General features: G+C 33.7%; 1 protein-coding gene across 2 annotated transcripts; it reads left to right on the top strand.

Moving 5' to 3' along the window:
- The first annotated feature begins 3 nt into the window (after positions 1-3).
- Positions 4-18628, top strand: top1mt (DNA topoisomerase I mitochondrial). Of its 2 annotated transcripts, XM_048165665.1 has the most exons (22): positions 4-295; positions 480-560; positions 1306-1384; positions 1460-1509; positions 1582-1624; positions 3308-3336; positions 3448-3508; positions 4801-4890; positions 4960-5210; positions 7165-7280; positions 7391-7512; positions 7664-7786; positions 10809-10996; positions 11206-11350; positions 11433-11576; positions 11777-11959; positions 14336-14404; positions 15440-15554; positions 15642-15769; positions 16576-16670; positions 18167-18316; positions 18406-18628. In XM_048165665.1, exons 1-22 carry the CDS (start codon positions 264-266, stop codon positions 18506-18508), a joined length of 2397 nt encoding a protein of 798 aa, XP_048021622.1. In that variant the 5' UTR covers positions 4-263; the 3' UTR covers positions 18509-18628. The 2 variants fall into 2 exon arrangements, with proteins under 2 accessions (XP_048021622.1, XP_048021623.1); XM_048165666.1 differs by lacking the exons at positions 4-295; positions 480-560; positions 1306-1384; ... (4 more) ...; positions 4801-4890; positions 4960-5210 and adding an exon at positions 5506-5693.
- Positions 18629-22715: the final 4087 nt, after the last annotated feature.

Genomic DNA, 22715 nt, shown 5'->3' with positions numbered 1-22715 from the left:
TATCTTAATTTGTGTTCTTACAGGTGTGGAACAACATGAGGGTGAGTAATTAATGACAGAAATTTCATTTTTGGGTGAACTAAGCCAATAACAATAAGCTATTTTTGCAAACGCCATTGAGATTCTTGTAAATGATGTTCGAGATGATGGAGGAAAAGGTTCGCCGTGTGCAGGTGGGTTTTATTCCAGCAGGTGGCGCTGCGGCTGATTTTGCGCACTTGATTAGAAGAGGAACTTAAAAACTTTCAGGTGTGACAGGTGACATGCATTCTGATGCCGCTGTGAAGTCTTTCAGGTAAGAGATTCGCCTCTCGCAGAGATTATTTTAACTCCTAAATAATCGAGAGTATCTAAACGTGTTTAGACTGAACTCGTGTAACTGAATCCGATTTAAAACGGGTCGTTAGGCTTTCGTGTGCAAGTTAGTTTGCATTACTGATGCAAGCGGTTAATTAGACGCTAATTTGCTGTCTTTACAGTGTAGAAAATACTGGACGAACTTACAGGATGAAACTGGAAAAGGAAGGACATGAGAAGAGCAGTAAAAAACACGACAGGAGGTCAGAAAGTTTCATCACATGTTCTAAGAATGTTATAAAAACGTCATTTCTGAATGACGGGATTTTAGAAATGTTTTTAAAACGTTTGTTCTTGTACGCGATCGCGTTGAGAACATTGTATAGTTTTGCAGACATTATATGAGGATGTTCAGAGAGATCTAGATGCTGTTTTAAAAAATGGACAAACCCAGTGGTTGGGTTAATGTTTGTCCAATGTGCTGGGTAGTGTTATTTAACTCAACTATTATTTAAAAATGACTGTATTTCTGGATTAAAATGAACCCAAAATATGTTGGAAATTAAAAATTAGTCACATAATTACTAGAGGCAACAATAATAATCAAAAGGTGAACATTTATTAATAAGCAATTTAATAAATGTTTAATTATTTTTCACTAAACTTGTTAATTTCCAACATATTTTGGGTTCATTTTAAGCAAGAAATACAGTAATTTTTAAACAATAGTTGAGTTTAATAAAACTGACCAGCACTTTGGGTTTGTCCAATTTTTTTTAACCCAACTTGGGTTGTTTTTAACCTAGAATTTTTTAAAAATGTAACAATTATCACAAATTAAAATAACATTAGATGAACATCCAACTGAAACTTTGTATAAATAATGTTTTTGATAACTTTAAGCGAACGTTCTATTAACGTTCCCGGAGGAACATTTGTTTATAACGTTGAGAGAAAAAAACAGAGATATTCCAGGTTTAATTAACTAGGATCTCTTGCGTGTGTCAGAGAGAAGAAGTCCAAGCATTCCTCTAAAGACAGAGGAAAGGACTCGGAGTTGAACGGCAAACACAAACCCTCCTCGAAGGTAAAAGCATCATGACAGAAGGTCATAAAGTATGAATGTGTGTCTGAAGTATAAATGATTGTGAATCATTACTAGAAGAAACAGTCCGACTCGGGAGAATGTCAGCAGGAGTCTGGAGTCACCAGGTGCGTCTTCAGCTCGAATAATAATAATGCATGAAGTTCTGTGTCACTCACTCATATATTCTTCTGTTTTAGAAGCGAGGTGAAATGTGAAGCAGGAGATGCTGACATGAATGTGGTGAGCGTTATTTAATGAGATGAAAAATTATTAATTTACTCTCCTCCATGTCATCCAAGATGTTCATGTCTTTCTTTCTTCAGTCGAAAAGAAATGAAGGAAAACATTCCAGGATTTTTCTCCATATAGTGGACTTCACTGGGGTTCAACGGGTTGAAGGTCCAAAAGTCAGTTTCAGTGCAGCTTCAAAGAGCTCTACATGATCCCAGACGAGGAATAAGAGTCTAATCTAGAGAAACCATCGGACATTTTCTAAAAAAAAAACATTATATACTTTTTAACCACAAATGCTCGTCTTGCACTGCTCTGTGATGCTCCATGCATGACGTAATCATGTTGGAAAGGTCACGCGTCACAGGAGGAAGTACCGATCCAGTGTTTACAAAGCGAACGTACAAAGACTAATGGGGCGTTCACACCAGACGTGATTTGTTCAATGTTCAAGCGTCCAACTATGCGTGAATAGCGTGATTTATTTGCGCATAGTTGAACGCATGTTGTAGGGGCTTCGTCTCGTTTCTGCACACTTCCTCTGAATAAACACATCAACTTCTCAGCGGGAAAGTAGTTGTAAAATACGGAGAATAAGCTCAATTTGCCGGCTTTAGCTAGCTTGTCTCATATATACATACATACATATATATATATATATATATATATATATATATATATATATATATATATATATATATATATATATATATATATATATATATATATATATCTATCTCTCTGATGTTACAATCAAAAGTTGTAAAAAACGGTCTTTACTCAATTTAATTTTAATATATATATTAAAATTAAATTGAGTAAAGACCGTTTTTTACAACTTGCCAGATTGTCTGACCTCCTGACTCACTCTCTTCCAAGCAAGATCCTTTTTATTCCTGTTTCTATAAAAGTATGAAGATGTTTCGTACAGCGACGATGATTTTGTCCTCCATTGTTGTTTCGGATTTCTGCCTCCGCTCGTAATCACGTCACTACTAGAGCAAGCTCCTGATTGGTTAACGCGGCACAAATATTAGAGCAAAACTTGCTCGAATCACGCTTCAAACACCCGAAACGCTCAATTTGCGCCGCAGGATTTCTATTCGCGTCTTTGCATTGACTTAACATGTAAATCTCTCGCGCTTAATTCGTGTCTGGTGTGAACGCAGCACGAGTCAAACAGCCTTTACAAAAAAAAAGAGTTTTTCCGTACTTCCTCCTGTGACGCGTGACCTTTCCAACATGATTACGTCATGCGTGGAGCATCACAGAGCAGTGCAAGACGAGCATTTGTGGTTAAAAAGTATATAATGTTTATTTTTTTTAGAAAATGACTGATGGTTTCTCTAGATGAGACTCTTATTCCTCGTCTGGGATCATGTAGAGCTCTTTGAAGCTGCACTGAAACTGACATTTGGACCTTCAACCCGTTGAACCCCAGTGAAGTCCACTATATGGAGAAAAATCCTGGAACGTTTTCCTTCATTTCTTTTCCACTGAAGAAAGAAAGACATGAAAATCTTGGATGACATGGAAATGATCATGAAATTCATTCTGAAGTGAACTAATCCTTTAACATCCATTGCATAAAAGTGAAAAATAGAAGAAAAACCCCTCGTGGAACCTTATTTTTAAGAGTGTTTATATGAGAAAATGCGTCAGTTTAAATCTTGAGAATGTTTTATTTTGCAGGACGCCACAGCAGCAGATCCTGATGAAAGGCAAGAGATCTCTCAGTTTCACTTTATATGATTGAGTAATTGTGAAATGCACGGTCAAAACAATGAGTTTGAACTGTGAAGTGAGTGATTTATGTTTATATGATTCATCAGAACTCAACATGATGATGGACAGGAGAAATCAAGCCCACCAGAAAACAACAACAAACAGAAGGTATTTTGATTGACAGTGTTTTAGGTATTCTTTTTCAGGTTTATTAAAACCTTGTGCGGTCTTTGTTTGGGAAGCACACTCAGGATCTTTGGGGTCTCCAGAGACTACAGGCAACAAAATGTAATTTTATAACAAAATAGTTTTTTTTTTTAATTTTTTTTTTAACAAATATAATTTTACTCTGTTTATTAATGTTTTTACTTCATATTTGTGCAGTTTTTGGAGGATTTATCATAATTTTTTTAATTTATTTAAATATTTTGTTGAATAGGTTTTTGTACAAAAACAGCTTTTTATGTAAAATTCACTTTATAAAAGACCCACATTTCTGACTTTCATTCATGGGGATAACATGGATAATTTGGCATGGTTTAGTGTGAGATTTTTGTCCATCTTTTGGAAAATGCAGTTTTAAAAGTAAAAAATGATCACTTTATCCAGTAGATGGCAGCAGAGCTCCACTATTTGCTGTTTGACTGACTGAAAGACATCTTTACACAAGTATTTTCAGCTGGATTCATATCTAAATATTACGAAATCACAATTATAACAATAAAAATTACCTTTTGTCATAGTTAAGTATTTTTTGTAATGAGAAAAATCAGTTTTTCAATATTATTATATTATGATGAGACCCCGCTTAGAAAATGGACAAAATTCATCCTCAAAATCAACATTTTTGAAAAACTTATTTTTTTCAGTACAAAAAAATGCTAAACTTTGACAAAGTAATTTTTATTGTTAAAATTGTGATTTCATAATATTTAGATATGAAAAATACTTGTGAAAAGATGTCTTTCAGTCAGTCAAATAGCAAATAGTGGAGCTCTGCTGCCATCTACTGGATAAAGTGATCATTTTTTACTTTTAAAACTGCATTTTCCAAAAGATGGACAAAAATCTCACACTAAACCATGTCAGATTATCCATGTTATCCCCATGAGTGAAAGTCAGAAATGTGGGTCTTTTATAAAGTGAATTTGACATAAAAAGCTGTTTTTGTATAAAAACTTATTTAAAAAAATATTTTTAAATTTATTTTGTTACAAAATTACATTTTGTTGTCTGGTGTCTCTGGAGACCTTGAGTGTGACTTTATTTTCTACACTAACATAAAAACAAGATATCGCTCCAATTTGTTTCTTTTGTATTTGTAGATCCAGAAAGTGTTAACAACTGTACAAAGTTTCATGTCATTTGGACAAAGATAACTTTTTATTTTTATTTTAGCAAACGTTGTTTGGAGTCTAAAAAGACCCTCTAAGGGTTAATTTCTTCCGATTGATTCTCAGACTCGATCAAAGAGCAGTAAGGAGCGTCTCAATCATACAGAGAAGAACGAGCGGACTGCAGATGAAAACCTGAAGAACGACTCAAATCAGGTGTGTTGTATCAGAGCGCAGGCGTCATGTTCTTCATCATCACGGTTAATCACATGTGACTTGTTTCAGACGGATGAAAGGCAGGAGACAGACGGCCCGCCGGTCACTGCACCTGCCAAGATAAAGAAGAAGAGAGTCAAAGATGAAAAGAGTGATAAAAATCAACAGTCTGGGAAGAAAAGAAAAAAGACAAGTTCTGAACATGACGAACCAGAGAAGAATAAAAAGATCAAGAAGGATGATGAAGGCGAGGAAGAGCAGAAGAAAAAAGAGAAGGTGAAGAAAGAGGACAAGAAAGATGAGTCTGATAAGTGGAAGTGGTACGTGTTCACACTGCTTTCCTTCAGGTAGTCTTTAAGGATTCATTTGAGCAGAATTAAAGTATGTACTTAATTCATTCAGTTCAATTAACTTAATTTTGAATATCAGGAAATAAATGGGCTTAATTAGTCAGAATTAAAATACTTTGCGTCATTTTAAATAGGCTTTAATATATTTAACTTTTATTTAACATCTTATTTTAATGAATAAAGCCCGTTTGAAGCGGAATAAATTAACGTGTGGAACTGTTATCGCGCAGATGCCGCCGGTCGGACACACATACATGTGACGCACAGACGCGCGTAAGTGCGCATGTGCAAAAGAGCACATGTCCGCTGTGCGCTGCTTCTGCGGGGAATGAGAAGATGTTTTTTCGTTATTTCACGAGTCGTTTATATTTCAGCGGAACGTAATAAAGTCGCTTCGCTCGTTTCTTCTGTCAGACATTATGATCGAGCCGCGAAAACACTGTCCGACTGCAGGTCAGATTAATATTCATTAGTGAGATTAATATTCATTAGTGAGATCACATCTGCGCATGCGCTTCTGTGACGCGGAAACTATAACACGAGATAAAAGGTTGTTGACATGCCAAAATGTAAACAGAAAATTAGCTTTAATGAGACCGTTCATTAGATATCAACTTAAAATATTAAAGTTTTGTGTTATATTAATAATATTATACGCTAGTTAATGTTGTATTTTTTAAATAATATAAAATAAATTCAAATTCATTTACATTTTCAATAATTGAATGTAGAATTGTGTAACTTTATAAGCTCATATTAATCTGTGTAAAACTGTTTATTAAATATTTTTTTTAGGTTATTTTCATTTAATGATAATATTAAATATAATATTATTTCATATATTTATTTTAAAAATTGGTGGACATCAGTCATGCAAATGCATTTTACCTTAATTAATTAATTAATATATAATCATTAATAAATTCTTAATCTTATTTTTTCACTTTAAACAGATGATTATTAATCAGTGAGATACCGCTAATGAAATATTAATTTAAATTATGATATTAATACAGTATTATTTTAATAATATTTAATTGTATATTTTATTATATTAAACATTTAAAATAAGTTAATTTAATTTCATTAATTTATTTTTAATCAATCATTTAAACATGATTATGTAGAATTATGTATTGCTTTGCTTTATGAGCTCATTAATCTGCGCAAAACTATTAAATATTAACTTAAAATATTTTATTTTTAGATTATTTTAACTTAATATAATAATAAATATAATTCTATTCATTATTAATATTATTTCATATATTTATTTTTAAAAATTGTCAGAACACAAATACATAATTTATTAATAAATGATCATTAATAAATTCTTAATCTTAAAATATTGTGTTCACTTTAAACAGATGATTATGTAATTATGATAATATAATTATTATAATTATTTAAAACAAATTAAAAAAATTCATTTAAATAAGTTATCATTAATAAATCAATTTAAACGCATGATTATGTAGAATTGTGTATTGCTTTATGAGCTCATTAATCGGTGAGAGACCGTTAATTAAATATTAACTTAAGTATTTGTTTTCCATACTATTTTAAAATGTTGTATATTATCTTAATATAATATGTATTTTCATATTTTAACATTATAATTCATTTTAAAAATTCATGGACATCAATCATGCAAATCCTTTTTCCTATAATTTATCAATAAATATTATTAAATTTATCGTAATAAATTGTCCATTTTTACACATTTATTAATCTTGCATAAAATGTATTCTTAATATTTGTGGTTGAATTTGCAGACGGTATAATTGTTGCTCACTATATTAATGCTTCTCTCTAATGTCTTCTCTCATGTTTCTGCTCATAATTGTCATGTGATTCTTCATATTTGTTTCACTTCCTCTGTGTTCTTGTGCGTTTGATGAATAACCTGCGATTGAATGATCAGGTGGGAAGAAGGCAAATCCTCGGACAGTCAGAAATGGAGCCGTCTCGAGCACAAAGGACCGTATTTCCCTCCGGAATATGAGCCGCTGCCCAATAACGTGCCCTTTTATTACGACGGTAAGCGCGTCATGTGATCTGATGTCCAAACGGCACATCAGTCAAGTCACATTTATATCAGCTTCACATTAATAAACAGAAAAATAACAGTGTTAATGAACTGTTTTCAGGTCAGCCGGTGAAATTGAATCCAGCGACGGAGGAAATCGCCACTTTCTACGCCAAGATGCTGGACCACGAGTACACCAGTAAAGACGTGTTTCAGAACAACTTCTTCACTGACTGGAAGGAGGTACAATTTAAAGTTTTTCTTGTTTTACTTTAACCGAAGTGTGTTTTTGGCTTTTAACTGAGTAAAGTTTTCACTCAGTATCCATTAGTTTTCAGTAGAATTTGAGAACTTTTTACACGTCTGGTAAACTTAAACTGCGTTCTTGAATCAGGAAATGACTAAAGAAGAGAAGAAGCTGATAAAGACGCTCTCCAAGTGTGACTTCAGCCATATGCACAAGTATTTCCTGGAGAAGACGGAGGAGCGAAAGAACATGACAAAAGAGGAGAAGCAGGTGCGTGTCTGATTTCAGTCCGTTTACTCCCAATAATCCAATAACAGCCTTCGAATAGTGAGTTCATCATTGATTCTGACTTCTTTTGCCTCACATAACGGTAAAAGTGGTATTTTTATATGAAATAATGGTATTTTTATATGTAAAATCTGCAATTTTCACAAAACCAGACCTGCCAACATGTACGCATTTTGCGTACCAGGTACGCATTTTGACCTCAAAGTACGCTGGTACGATTTGTCACTCTATACTACGCAAAAACCCGGTGACTCCTCTGTGCACGCCTAGTACTCAAATCCAGCAAAAGAGTTCGACCAATCAGCGCTGGGTTCATTTCCTCAAATAGCAAGCGGGGATGATTGACAAATGCATACGGCCTACAATAAAAAAGACTGCAAATCGACAGCAACACAAAATCCCGCTCGATCCCTCCTTCACTCCCGCCGTCTCATTGACTGAATTCTCAGGTGAGGAAAGCGCACTCACGCACTTTTAACTTCTTAAGGTAAACGGGTATAAAATGCACAAGTAATGTTGAACAACAAATCTAAATAAATTGAAATTCTGATTATGAAAATGTTGTGATGTGTGCTGACTGATGACAAGCGCGAGTCTGGAGAAACAGGCGTTTATTTATTTATTCTCAGTGTTCAGAAACGTATAGCCTACATGTGTGCTGTTAATACTAACTAAAGTAACTAATTATGCTACATAGCCTACTTATTTTGTATGAAGACTAGCACATTAGTTACTTATGCATTTAAAATGACCGTTGTCTCAATGCTGCGCGAGCTCTCTCTCTCTCATAAACACAAACGCGTGCGCACACAGAGAGGTAAAATGAAAATTGCCGTGTTTGGTTTAAAATTTGTCCTTGCTTGTGTTATTATTATTATTTTTTTTTTTTTTTTTTTTTTTTGTCAGAAAAGATTTTTAATTATCCACCCGTGTTTTTAAGATTTGTTAAATGACGGACGCTTTAGTTAACACAACCCCTCGTTATATGTCGGACTAACTTCTGATATTCTTGAATACTCACGCGTTTTGTCTTATTGTCCTTTTATTCATTGTCAACTGTTTTCTATAAATATGTTTGTATTGGCTAACCTTTATCAGCGAATGTTTGTCTTGTTTATAATCAAAGACAGCACGCTACAAATAGAAACCCTTTTTTCTGTGGGATTTAGTATCATATTTGGATATTGGAATAATTAATTAAGTATTTTAAATGAATCACATGTAAACTCAATGTTTACTGTTTTCTAGGGTTTCTTAATTGTAGACTGTTTTCATTACAAAACCTGTGTAAACGACTCACTGTCAGGTTAGTTGTTGTAAATATAGCCTTCTTGAAATTGCAAACAAAAATTTTGAGTCATATTAAATTTGAATGCGATTCACTTGTGGTTGTCAGTTTGTATAAGAACACATTATGCAATGCAAGATTAATCATGAATTTAAAAAAATGCTTTTGAAGTGGTGAAATTTTTAATTTTCAAATAAAAAAACTTTAACAGTCAAAATAACGAAATGGGTGTGTGTGCTTTGGTATTGTTTTCAAAAATGTAAAAAATACCCCCCCCCCCCAAAAAAAAAAAAAATAAAAAAAAAAACCCGTGCCCCGTCCCGTCACTGTACTCGAAAAATTCCAAGGTTGGCAGGTCTGCAAAACGATACAATTATCTAATTAAAGTAATGAACAGAAATAAAAAAAAAAAATACACAATTTTGGGCGGTATAATCTACAAATCAGCCATGATGTAGAAAAAAAGGGGTTAATTGAAAAATTATAATAAAAAAAAAAAAAATTACAATATTTCTAAAATGACCACCATAGAAAATGATAGGAATTGTAAAAAAAAAAAAAAAAAAAATTTGGGGGTACACTCTACAAATCATCAGTGCTTTTTTCCTGCATCACAGCAATGAAGGGGTTAATTGAAAAATAACCCAAAAAAATTACTTTTAAAAATGACCGTCATAGAAATAAATAGGAAATTAAAAAAAATTTAAAAAGCACATTTTTTGGGGCGGGGGAGTATCAGCCATGGTGCCGGAAAAAACATGTAGCGATGAAGGGCTTAATTGAGAAAAAAAAATTAAATATAAATTTACAACATTTCAAAAATGACCACCATAGAAAATGAATGTCATTTTAAAAATACACAATTTTACAATCTACAAATCAGCCATGATGCAGAAAAAAAGGGGTTAATTGAAAAATTATAATAAAAAAAAAAAATTTACAATATTTCAAAAATGACCACCATAGAAATTGATAGGAATTGTAAAAAAAAAAAATAATAATTTTTTTTTTTTGGGGTGCACTCTACAAATCATCAATGCTTTTTTCCTGCATCACAGCAATGAAGGGGTTAATTGAAAAATAACCCCAAAAAAATACTTTTAAAAATGACCGCCATAGAAATAAATGGGAAATAAAAATTTTTTAAAAAAAAAGCACATTTTGGGGGGGTATCAGCCATGGTGCCGGAAAAAACACGTAGCGATGAAGGGGTTAATTGAGAAAAAAAAAAATTAAATATAAAATTACAACATTTCAAAAATGACCACCATAGAAAATGAATAGGTAATTTTAAAAATACACAATTTTACAATCTACAAATCAGCCATGATGCAGAAAAAAGCACACAGCAATGAAGGGGTTAATTGAAACGTTTTTAAAAAATAGGATGAAATTGTATGGATTGATTAATATTGTAAAAAAAAAAAAAATAGAAACAAATGAATCACAATTCTTGCATAAATATTACTTTATGCAGAAAGTGTATTTGAAATTAATAAGCATCAATAAATAAATTCAGATACATAAAAACATTTATTAATTGAGATTGTCTTTATTTGACATGGGTTTAGCGCTTACAGAGTCGTTTATTTTCATAATGTCATCGCTCTTAAAATGTGAGCATGTGTAAATGTCAGCATTATGACACATCTGTCGGGTTAAACGAGAGCTTACTCCTGATCGGAGGCTTCCGTAAGTGTTTCGTGTTTCAATCAGGTCCTGAAAGAGGAAGCCAACCGGCTGATCGAGGAGTACGGCTACTGTCTGCTGGACGGACACCGCGAGAAAATCGGGAACTTCAAGCTGGAGCCGCCGGGTCTGTTCCGCGGCCGAGGAGAACATCCGAAGATGGGCAAACTGAAGAAGCGCATCCAGCCGGAGGACATCACCATCAACTGCAGCCAGTGAGAGAAATATAACTGTTTATCATTTATTAAAACAAGACCTGTGTATAATGTATTATAAATTCTTTTATTTTGATGATAAATTTGATCAGAAAGCACAGAAAACTTTAAACAAAGAATTTAGGAGAAAATAAAACCGATTTTGTAAATATAAAGTGAATATTCGATTGAACTCGGAGCGTGAGTATCGTATAATTTTCTCTCCACAGAGACTCTAAGATCCCAGAAGCCCCTGCAGGCCACAAGTGGAAGCGCGTTCAGCACGATAACACGGTCACATGGCTGGCGTCGTGGCTGGAGAACATTCATGGACGACCCAAATACATCATGCTGAACCCCAGCTCCAAACTCAAGGTGCGTCTGAGCTCATGCTCGCATCAGAGAGATGATGATGATGATGATGATGATGATGATGATGATGACGGTCTGTGTTCAGGGCGAGAAGGACTGGCAGAAGTACGAGACGGCGCGTCAGCTGAAGGTGTGTGTGGACGCCATCAGGAAGCAGTACAGACGCGACTGGATGTCCAGAGAGATGAAGAGCAGACAGAGAGGAGTCGCCATCTACTTCATCGATAAGGTGAGCTGATGGGCGGAGCATGGCATCCAGCTCCTCCTCTCTGGACATAATGGGTGGAGCTTAAAGGGCCAGCAATACCCTAACCTTACCTAAACCTGAATAGGTTAAGCTCCACCCATTAGGTGGATTTTGTGTGTATTCAAATGTTGATAGATATAGTGTGTGTGTGTGTGTGTGTGTGTGTGTGTGTGTGTGTGCAGCTGGCCCTGCGAGCGGGGAACGAGAAGGACGACGAGTCTGCGGATACGGTGGGCTGCTGTTCTCTGCGTGTGGAGCACATCACGCTTCACCGGCGTCTGGACGGACTGGAGTATGTGGTGGAGTTTGACTTCCTGGGAAAAGACTCTATCCGCTACTACAACAAAGTGCCGGTGGAGAAACAGGTCACTGCAAACGTTGTTATATCGCACATGCCGCTCTTTAACCCTCGGGTGCTCTTCATGGTCTGCAATTTTCACAATATAATACTATACAATATGTATTATAAAGTTCAATATTGAATAGAACTTTAAAAAATACACAATTTTGGGGGCTACAATCTACAAAACAGCCATGATGCAGGAAAAAGTACAGTATTTCAAAAATGACCACCATAAAAATTAATAGGAAATGTAAAAACATTTAATAATTAATAATTTTTTTGGGGTACACTTTACAAATCATCCATGATGCAGGTAAAAACAGCAATGAAGGGGTTAATTGAAAAAAAAATTAAATATAAAATTACAACATTTCAAAAATGACCACCATAGAAAATGAATAGGTAATTTAAAAATACACAATTTTACAATCTACAAATCAGCCATGATGCAGAAAAAAAGCACAGCAATGGAAGGGGTTAATTAAAAAACAATAACCAAAAAAGTGCATTTAAAAAATGATCGTCATAGAAATTAATAGGAAATTTAAAAAAAAAATCAAAACTTTTTTTTGAGGTAGAGTCTAAAAGTCAGCCATGATACAGGAAAAAGCACAGCAATGAAGGGGTTAATTGAAAAATGATAAAAAAAAGAGAAAATACAATATTTCAGAAATGACCACCATAGAAATTAATAGGAAATGTAAAAAAAAATAAAATAATAAAAATTATTTTTGGGGGTGCATTCTACAAGTCATCCATGATGCAGGGAAAAAAACACACAGCAATGAAGGGGTTAATTGAAAAATGATTAAAAAAAAAAGAGAAAATACAATATTTCAGAAATGACCACCATAGAAATTAATAGGAAATGTAAAAAAAAAAAAAATTATAAAAATAATATTTGGGGGTACATTCTACAAGTCATCCATGATGCAGAAAAAAGCACAGCAATGAAGGGGTTAATTGAAAAACAATAACCAAAAACGTGCATTTAAAAAATGATCGTCATAGAAATTAATAGGAAATTTAAAAAAAAATTCACAATTTTTTTTGAGGTAGAGTCTAAAAGTCAGCCATGATACAGGAAAAAGCACAGCAATGAAGGGGTTAATTGAAAAATGATAAAAAAAGAGAAAATACAATATTTCAGAAATGACCACCATAGAAATTAATAGGAAATGTAAAAAAAAATAATAATAATAAAAATAATATTTGGGGGTACATTCTACAAGTCATCCATGATGCAGAAAAAAGCACAGCAATGAAGGGGTTAATTGAAAAATGATTAAAAAAAAAGAGAAAATACAATATTTCAGAAATGACCACCATAGAAATTAATAGGAAATGTAAAAAAAAAAAATATTTGGGGGTACATTCTACAAGTCATCCATGATGCAGGGAAAAAAACACACAGCAATGAAGGGGTTAATTGAAAAAAAAAATTAAATATGAAATTTCAACATTTCAAAAATGACCACCATAGAAAATGAATAGGTAATTTATAAAATACAGGATTTTACAATCTACAAATCAGCCATGATGCAGAAAAAAGCACAGCAATAAAGGGGTTAATTGAAAAATAACCAAAAAATAAAATTACATTTAAAAAAATGTCCGCTATAGAAATGAATTGGATTTATTTATTTATCTTTTTTTTAAATGCACGATTTCTTTTGGGGTACAGTCTACAAATCAGCTATGATACAGGAAATGAACAGCAGCACACAGCAATGAAGGGGTTAATTGAAAAATAATTAAATAAAAAAAAAAAAAAAATGACAATTCAAAAATGACCGCCATAGAAATGAATGAATAATTTTAAAAAATACACAATTTTTGGGAGGTACAGTCTACAAATTGGCCATGATGCAGGATAAAAAGCACACAGCAATGAAGGGGTTAATTGAAATGTATTTTTTAAAAATAGGATAAAATTGTATGGATTAATTATATTATAAAAATAATGGAAACAAATGAATCACAATTCTTGCATAAATATTACTTAGTACCATACAATCCCTCAAAATATTAAATAAATCATAGTATTGAACAAAAATATATTACATTAATTCAACTGGGAAAATAAAGTGTAGGTGTTCGGCTACTTTTGACCAGGCAGAGTGTGAGTGTGACCCCTAAATGAGGAGCACCAGAGGGTTAATGAACTCTCGTTAACTCTCTCATGACATTACATGTGTCATGATTCGACACATCACATGAGAGAATCTGCGGCATCCGTTTCAGTCTCTAGTTAAACTTTGGGTAATTAGATGAATGAATGAATGAATGAATGCATTAATAAACTATTGATACACAATCAGTGTGAGATATGATTGTAGCAGCTCTATTTATTTGTGTTCATCATGATCGACTGTTTCATTCTGATCTTCACTCGCAGGTTTTCAAGAGCCTAAAGCTGTTCATAAAGCATAAGGATCCAGAAGATGATTTATTTGACCGAATTACAGTAAGTGTGTTTGTAGGAGGAGCTTATTTTAGTGTCGTTGAAATACTGTTATAGTTATTAATATTTTGAATTAGATTAAGTGAAAATTAGTACGTTGAAATAAGCCTTAAAATATGTAAAAGAATTAATTTCAAGTGAAAAAATGATTTTTTTTTTTTATTTTTTTTTTTAATGGTTTTTGTTGACTATAATATCCTTGACTATAAAGTCATGTGATGTTTACTACTGTATCATGTGATAATCACGTTACCAGCACTAAATCATCACCAGTATCCCAGCAGTCAGTGCTGGTGAGTTTATAACGTGATGTGTTATAAAACATGAAACAAATACACAGTTTTGGGGGTACAATCTACAAATCAGCCATGATGCAGAAAAAAGCACAGCAACGAAGGGGTTAATTTAAAAATAATTAAATATAAAATTACAACATTACAAAATTTCAAAAATGACCACCATAGAAATGAATGGGAAATTAAAAACTACACAGTTTTGTGGGCTATAAATCAGCCATTATGCAGAAAAAAAGCACAGCAATGAAGGGGTTAATTAAAAATAATTTAGAAAGAAATTACAACATTTCAAAAATGACCGCCGTAGAAATTCATAGAAAATTTAATAAAGAAATATATGTAATTTTTGGGGGGTACAATCTACAGATCAGCCATGATGCAGGAAATTAAAAAATAATTTAGAAAGAAAACACAGAATTGCAAAAAAGACGCCATTGAAATTAATAGGAAATTTTTTAGAAATACATAAATTTTTTTTTAGGGTACACTCTACAGATTATCCATGATGCAGAAAAAAATCATGCAGCAATGAAGGGGTTAATTGAAAAATAATAATTAAACATAAAATGACAACATTTAAAAAATGACCCCCATAGAAATTGTGAAATTTAATAACTACACAGTTTTGGGGGCTGCAAATCAGCCATGATGCAGAAAAAATTCAGACAGCAATGAAGGGGTTAATTAAAAAATAATAATTTAGAAATAAATTACATTTCTAATTTTGTCCTGTTGTTCTCAGACGACCAACCTCAACAAAACCCTGACCGAGTCCATGCCTGGACTGACAGCCAAAGTGTTTCGAACCTTCAACGCCTCGACCACACTGCAGGATCAGCTCAATAAACTGACCACAGGTCAGTCCAGACTGTCACTAAACACTAAGAATCATCTGCATCTTTCATAATAAGAGAATTCATGTTCACACTGCTCCTGTCTTTCAGATGACATGACGGTGGAGGAGAAGATCCTGTCGTATAACCGAGCGAACAGAGCTGTGGCGATCCTCTGTAACCACCAGAGGGCAGCACCCAAAACCTTTGAGAAATCAATGCAGATGCTGCAGGAGAAGGTGACGCATGTCTGCTGTAACCCACATCAGATCTGAATAATCACACGCTTCTCTTCTGTAGAGCTTCTGCAGTATCAGTGTTCCAATAATCCAACTTCACAATATTCCTCATTTAAATAGTTAATATGCAGAATAAAGGGGCGGGGCCTGGTTGAGTTAGTTAGTAGTGTGTTATGGTAAGGGGCGGGGCATTTCCCCAACACCAATCACAACACACTGCTCCGGCCGACCAATCAGAGCACATTGTGCTTTTCAGAAGGAGGGGCTTCATAGAGACAGGAACTAAACAGAGCGTTACTGACAGACTGGGAAGAGAGGAGCTGCAACAATGGAAATATGAGGAGAATAATCAACATTCAATCTAGTAGAGCCCAAAAACAACAGCTTCTTTAACGCTGAACTGAATCTAGTTCTCAAAGAGTGTTTAAAGCTCCGACACATCAGTCACTGTGAATCGCTCTCGCCGGCAGCGCCGTGTGACTCTCAGGGTCAGACATTATTGGATTCCAGGTGGGTTTGTAACTGCAGGGAAGTGAAATGTTTTCAGTCGGCCGTTCAGCGCTGAGGTCAAGGTCAGGATTGGAGCTTTAGAGGACGAGGCCGTCAGAAGTAATCACACACACGATGTAAAGCGCAGAGCGTTCGACCTCAGCAGAGACTCGAGCGATGAAAGCAGCGTCAGCACACGGCGCCTCGCTGAACACTTAATACACTTCTAGAGGAATAAACACACACACACACACTCATGTGGTCAGTGTTTGCCCGCGTCGGTCAGAGGTCACGCTCACATTCGCTTCTGTTTGCAGATCCAAAAGAAAAAGGAACAAATTGAAGACGCCAAAAAAGAGCTGAAAGAAGCGAAGAGAGCACATAAAGACGCTCCGTCTGACAAATCCAAGAAGTAAGAAGTCTTTTTAAATCAGCAGGACTCAAGGTTAGTGGAGTTAATCGTGTGCCAGCAGCAGCGCTCGAGCTGTGAAACATGAAATATTGAGACGGATCAACAGCCAAAAGAGAGAAACACGCAAACAAACACGTTTGAAACGCTGAAATTATCTTCAGTCTGTTTGTGCTTGAAGACGTTTACATGAACCCTGATGGGTCTTTTTAGACCCCAAACGACGTTTGCTAAAATGATTCTTTTTGTCCAAATGACATGAAACTTTGTACAGTTGTTAACACTTTCTAGATCTACAAATAATAAAAAAGAATTGAGCGATATCTTGTTTTTATGTTAGTGTAGAAAAAAAAGTCACACTCAGGGTCTCCAGAGACACCAGACAACAAAATGTAATTTTGTAACAAAATAATTAAAAAAAAAAAAACAAATGTAATTTTATTCTGTTTATTAATGTTTTTACTTCATGATTGTGCAGTTTTTGGTGGATTCATCATATTTTTTAAATTTATATAAATAAATTAATAAATATTTTTTTAAATAGGTTTTTATACAAAAACAGCTTTTTATGTAAAATTCACTTTATAAAAGACCCACATTTCTAACTTTCATTCATGGGGATCACATGGATAATTTGACATGGTTTAGTGTGAGATTTTTGCTCATCTTTTGGAAAATGCAGTTTTAAAAGTAAAAAATGATCACTTTATCCAGTAGATGGCAGCAGAGCTCCACTATTTGCTGTTTGACTGACTGAAAGACATCTTTTCACAAGTATTTTTCATATCTAAATATGAAATCACAATTATGACAATAAAAGATACTTTTTGCATTTTTTGTACTGAAAATAAAATGTTGATTTTGAGGATCAGTTTCATCCATTTTCTAAGCGGGTCTCATCATAATGTAACAATATTGAAAACTGATTTTTTTTTTTCATTACAAAAAATACTAAACTTTGACAAGAAGTAATTTTTATTGTCATAATTGTGATTTCATAATATTTATATGAATCCAACTGAAAAAACTTGTGAAAAGATGTCTTTCAGTCAGTCAAACAGCAAATAGTGGAGCTCTGCTGCCATCTACTGGATAAAGTGATCATTTTTTACTTTTATAACTGCATTTTCCAAAAGATGGGCAAAAATCTCACACTAAACCATGTCAAATTATCCATGTTATCCCCATGAATGAAAGTTAGAAATGTGGGTCTTTTATAAAGTGAATTTGTATAAAAAACCTATTTAAAAAAATATTTTTAAATGTATTTATATAAATTTTATTTATTTTATTTGCTTCCCAAATGAAGACCGCACAAGGGTTAAAACATCTTTACTGCATTTTCCCTGTCGAAATTGCGTTGTTTAGAGGAGGAAAAGTCACATTTTATTGTTACATTCAGGAAAAAGTAAGTAAAATGAGAATTTTAGTTCACTTCACAGCAGGATTTAGATGATCTTATCTGTGTGTGTGTGTGTGTGTGTGTGTGTGTGTGTAAGGCTGGTGGAGAAGAAGGAGAAGCTGGTCCAGAGACTGTGTGAACAGTTAAAGAAGCTGCAGCTGCAGGAAACGGATCGTGAGGAGAACAAGGTCATCGCTCTGGGAACGTCCAAACTCAACTACCTGGACCCGCGCATCACTGTGGCCTGGTGACGACACACACACACACACACACACACACACACACACAGACGAGTGACTGATGTGACGCTCTAATCACATGATGTTGTTTTGGCAGGTGTAAGAAACACAACGTCCCCATTGAGAAGATCTACAACAAAACCCAGAGGGAGAAGTTCACCTGGGCCATTCACATGGCCGACGAGAACTTCCAGTTCTGAAGATCGCTCTGTTTTTGTGTTCATGATGTACTTTATAATTATTTGTAGTGTTTTGTTTTGAATTTATTTGTTGTGTAATATAATTATGTCTCTAATTAAACATCAGGTACGATCACTTCACTGGTTTGTTCTTGTGTGTCGATGGGATTTTGAGCGACGGCTGCCATTCATTTATTTTTATTCTTTTTTTTTATGTATTACTAGTATTTTATTTCTTTTATCTATATTTCCTTTTTGTTATAGTTTAGTTTTTATTTCATCTATTTTATGTATTTATTTATTTTTAGTTATTTATTGTATTTTATCATTTATTTTTGTGTTTATCGATTTTATTTAATTTTTATTTTATCTTATTTACTTTTTACTACTTTATTTGTATGTATTTATTTTATAATCTATTACTTTTATTTCAAATGTTTATTCTGTTTTATAGTTATTTATGTATTACTAGTATTTTTTTTTAAGATGTTTTTTTATTTTAATGTATTAAGTTGTATTGTTTTATTATAGTTATTTATTGTTTCTATTAATTTGATGTATTTTGATTTATTATTTTATTGGAGTTACCTTTTTATTAATTTTTATTTTTGTTTTATGAATTATTATTTTATTAATCTATTATCCTTTTTGTATTTAATACTTTATGTATTTTTATGTATTTATCTATTTTATTTATCTATTTATTTTAATGTACTTTATTTTAATTTTATTTTTTAATATTTTATCTTATCGTATTTATGTATTTTATTTATTTTATTTTTCTTTTATGTATTTTATTATAGTTTTTTTGTAATTTTTTTTGTAATTTATGTATTTTATCATTTTTATTTACTATTTTATATATATATTATATATATTATAAAATGTTATATATTTTTTTTTTTTTTCCTATTTATTTTATAATATTTCTTAATTTTTTGGGAGCTCTTTCCACCACAAAGTTCTGCTCCTCAGAGCTCGTCTCAGATGATCCTCAAGTTCAATCAGGTTCTTCTCCATTGAACAGATTTTGAGTGACAGCTGTCGTTTGTGTTCTAGTTTGCATTTCACACATTATCAGCCTCAAACGGTTTAATATGAACACGTAAGTGACATCAAAAATACTGAAGGAGTTTTTTTCATAGCAGGTCTTGAATATTTGATCAGCCTCTACCTGGTGATTTTAAATGAGGGTGAAGCGGCTGCTCAGAATGTCAACGTGACGCAGGAGGAGATCTCGAGGGAACCTCGGCCGTGATGGACGTGAAGCGCAGGCGAGGCGTTTTGTTTCCTGCCTGTTGATCTCAGGATCGACTCCTCGCCGTTTCACTCCATGTCGTCAGAGAGACGGAGATCAGCGCTGGAAGACTGCAGTGGGATTTGGGCCGGATTAGGCTTTGCTCTGAGAGGGAACGGTTGGGAATAATAAGGGATCCGCAGCAGCAGCAGGGCGTCTCTGGTTGCGGTGTGTTTGCAGGAGTGTCGTGACCTGATAATATCGTCTTTATCACTAAACGAGGCAACAAAACGCAGTTAATCAGGAGAAATGATCGGTGTGAAGCAGCTGTAAACATCTCAACTGCTGGAGTTCAGCTTCATTAAGAGTCGAACGCAAGATTTTGTCTCTTTGATTTTGAGTTCAGTCCTTTTTTGTTCTTGGGAAAAGTTCTGCACCGTCTTCACACAGTTTTCAACCTCCTTTTAGATCCATGGACCCCAAAATATGATCATCCTCGTACGAAGGACCCATCCTAACATTTAAAAGACATCTATCTTTTATAAACACACTGAAAAATTAATATTGTAAATCTAAAATTAATTTTTATATTAAGTTTCAGTATATTTTTTTTACTTGCTATAATGTGTTGTTAAATATTTGTTTACTGTTATTCGTTTTTTATTTTATTTTAATCTAATTTACTTATTTTAATCTCTTAAATCATTTTTTTTTTAATACAATTTCTCTAGACTTTCCCACATTTATTTTAATCCAATTTATAATTTATTTTTCATATTTTTTAAAACTTTTTTTTTTTCTTTTCCACAATATTTTAATCTAATCTAATTTATTTACTTTTTTTTTTTATTATTATTTTTTTTAGTTTTTCACTAGACTAACACTAATTTATTTTTTTTAAATTTGTATCTAATGGTAATTTAACATTTAAGCACTTTAACCGTTTTTTTCTCTAGACTTTCCCACATTTTTTATTTTATCAAATTTATTTATTTTTCATATTTTTTTCTACTTTTTTTCTCTTGACTTTTCCATGTTAATCTGATTTACTTATTTTTATTTTATTTATTTATTTTTTTCTCTAGACTTTAACACTATTTAAATTTTTTTTTTTTACATTTAAGCACTTTATTTTAATCTATTTATTTACTTTTTTAAAATATTTATTTATTGACAGTTTTTCTCTAGACTTTTCCATGGCCCTCTTGTTTTGAGTGTTATTTATTTATTTTTCTTCCATTTATTTATGAGTAAGTGAATAATTTGCGGACATGGTTAATTGTGAAAGATGCCAATTAAGTTTTGTGACTAACTGGCACCGAATGTTTTGTTGCCAAACTAGCCCAAGTTTACCAGTCACATGACAAAATCTTACAGAAATTGTCCAGTTCTCACTTGTTTTGAGCTGTACTTTAAAAGTCGGCATGAAACAGAAGTTGTGCTCGTCTTTTCTTCCTTATTGTGTCGTATATCTGAATGAAACGCTTCGCAAACAAGAACAAATGTAGGGCGGGGCTTGATTGTGTCTGTGGGGAATTGATTGGATGGATGTGGTTTGCTATTGGTGGATCTCATGTGAGTGACAGGTTGCCCCGCCCTCATCATCAGAGAAGAGAAGATATTCTGATTCCAGATTACCAGAACATGCATTTAAATCGATCTGCATGGTTAAATAATTACTGCAATATTTCAAGGTGAATTTAATCCAAAATACTGACCATGTCAGACAACTAAACATTTATTCGGCCCAGTTGTTTCACCTCCATTTATTTCTCTGACTCTGGGTGTGCCTGACATCATGTTTGTTCAGTAATTGTCATTCAGGGATTGGAATGGAAAAACGACGTTGATTATGTGCCCTCTGACCGGACAGGGCTTCAATAACATCAACATTAATCGTTTTTCATTACACAGCACACATTAATACAAGTATTTTTTTAATTAGAGGCTTTTCCCCTGTGTCGTGCTCGGTCGTGACTCTTTTGTTGGTAATCTGGCCGTGTTTTTATGCAGCACTGCAGCAGTGAGTCCCATCTGGACCTTCAGTCGCTCCGCCACATCAAAGCGCTCACAAAGAATGGCGGGAAACGCCGAACAAAGTCCACAATCCATCCGCACAGTCAGCCAGCGAATGGCACTTTGTTTTTCTGCTCCACACAGAGTCGATGAGGAGCTGATGAATGCAGCGGCTCTCAAACTCCTCCTTCATGTGGTTTCTGCGGCGTTCTGGACACGGGAAACAAACAAAGTGCTGATTTATTCAGAGGAACAAAGAACAAACACGGCTGTAGTTCATGATGAATACGGTCTGTCTGGAGACTTTGGGCTTTAGAAGGAAAAGCCTCAGTTATTAGCCTGTATTGGTTTCATTTAAAGCGCAGAGCAACACAAAGTGTAGTTCACTTTTTACGTGTACGCGAGAGTAAATGCGCATGACGTGTATTTCGTCATCAGGAGAGTACGCGCGCCGCAGGATTTTTGTACTTGAAAAATACTGCAAATTTTGATTGCAGTAATTCGTTTATCCACAAGGTGGCCTGTGTATGTGTACGAGTCAAATGAAGTATACTTTGCAAGGCTGTGCGTTCGTACGGAGCCCTGCACGACACGCAAGAAAAAAATTAAATCATGCGGACGGTTTACTAATTCATTCCTTCAATTTACTAAAACGTGCGAATGATTTACTATTTCATTCCCTTGATTTACTAAATCGTGCGAATGATTTACTATTTCATTTCCTCGATTTACTAAATTGTGAGAATTATTTACTATTACATTCCCACGATTTACTATTTCGTTCCCTCGATTTACTAAAATGTGCACGATTTACTATTTCATTTCCTCGATTTACTAAATTGTGAGAATTATTTACTATTACATTCCCACGATTTACTATTTCGTTCCCTTGATTTACTAAATTGTGCGCACGATTTACTATTTCATTTCCTCGATTTACTAAATTGTGAGAATTATTTACTATTACATTCCCAC

This window comes from Megalobrama amblycephala, linkage group LG18 (genome assembly GCF_018812025.1).
Source record: "Megalobrama amblycephala isolate DHTTF-2021 linkage group LG18, ASM1881202v1, whole genome shotgun sequence".
Taxonomy (NCBI): Eukaryota; Metazoa; Chordata; class Actinopteri; order Cypriniformes; family Xenocyprididae; genus Megalobrama; species Megalobrama amblycephala.
Note: the sequence above shows the minus strand (reverse complement) of the source record. Positions and strands in the feature narration are given on the sequence as shown.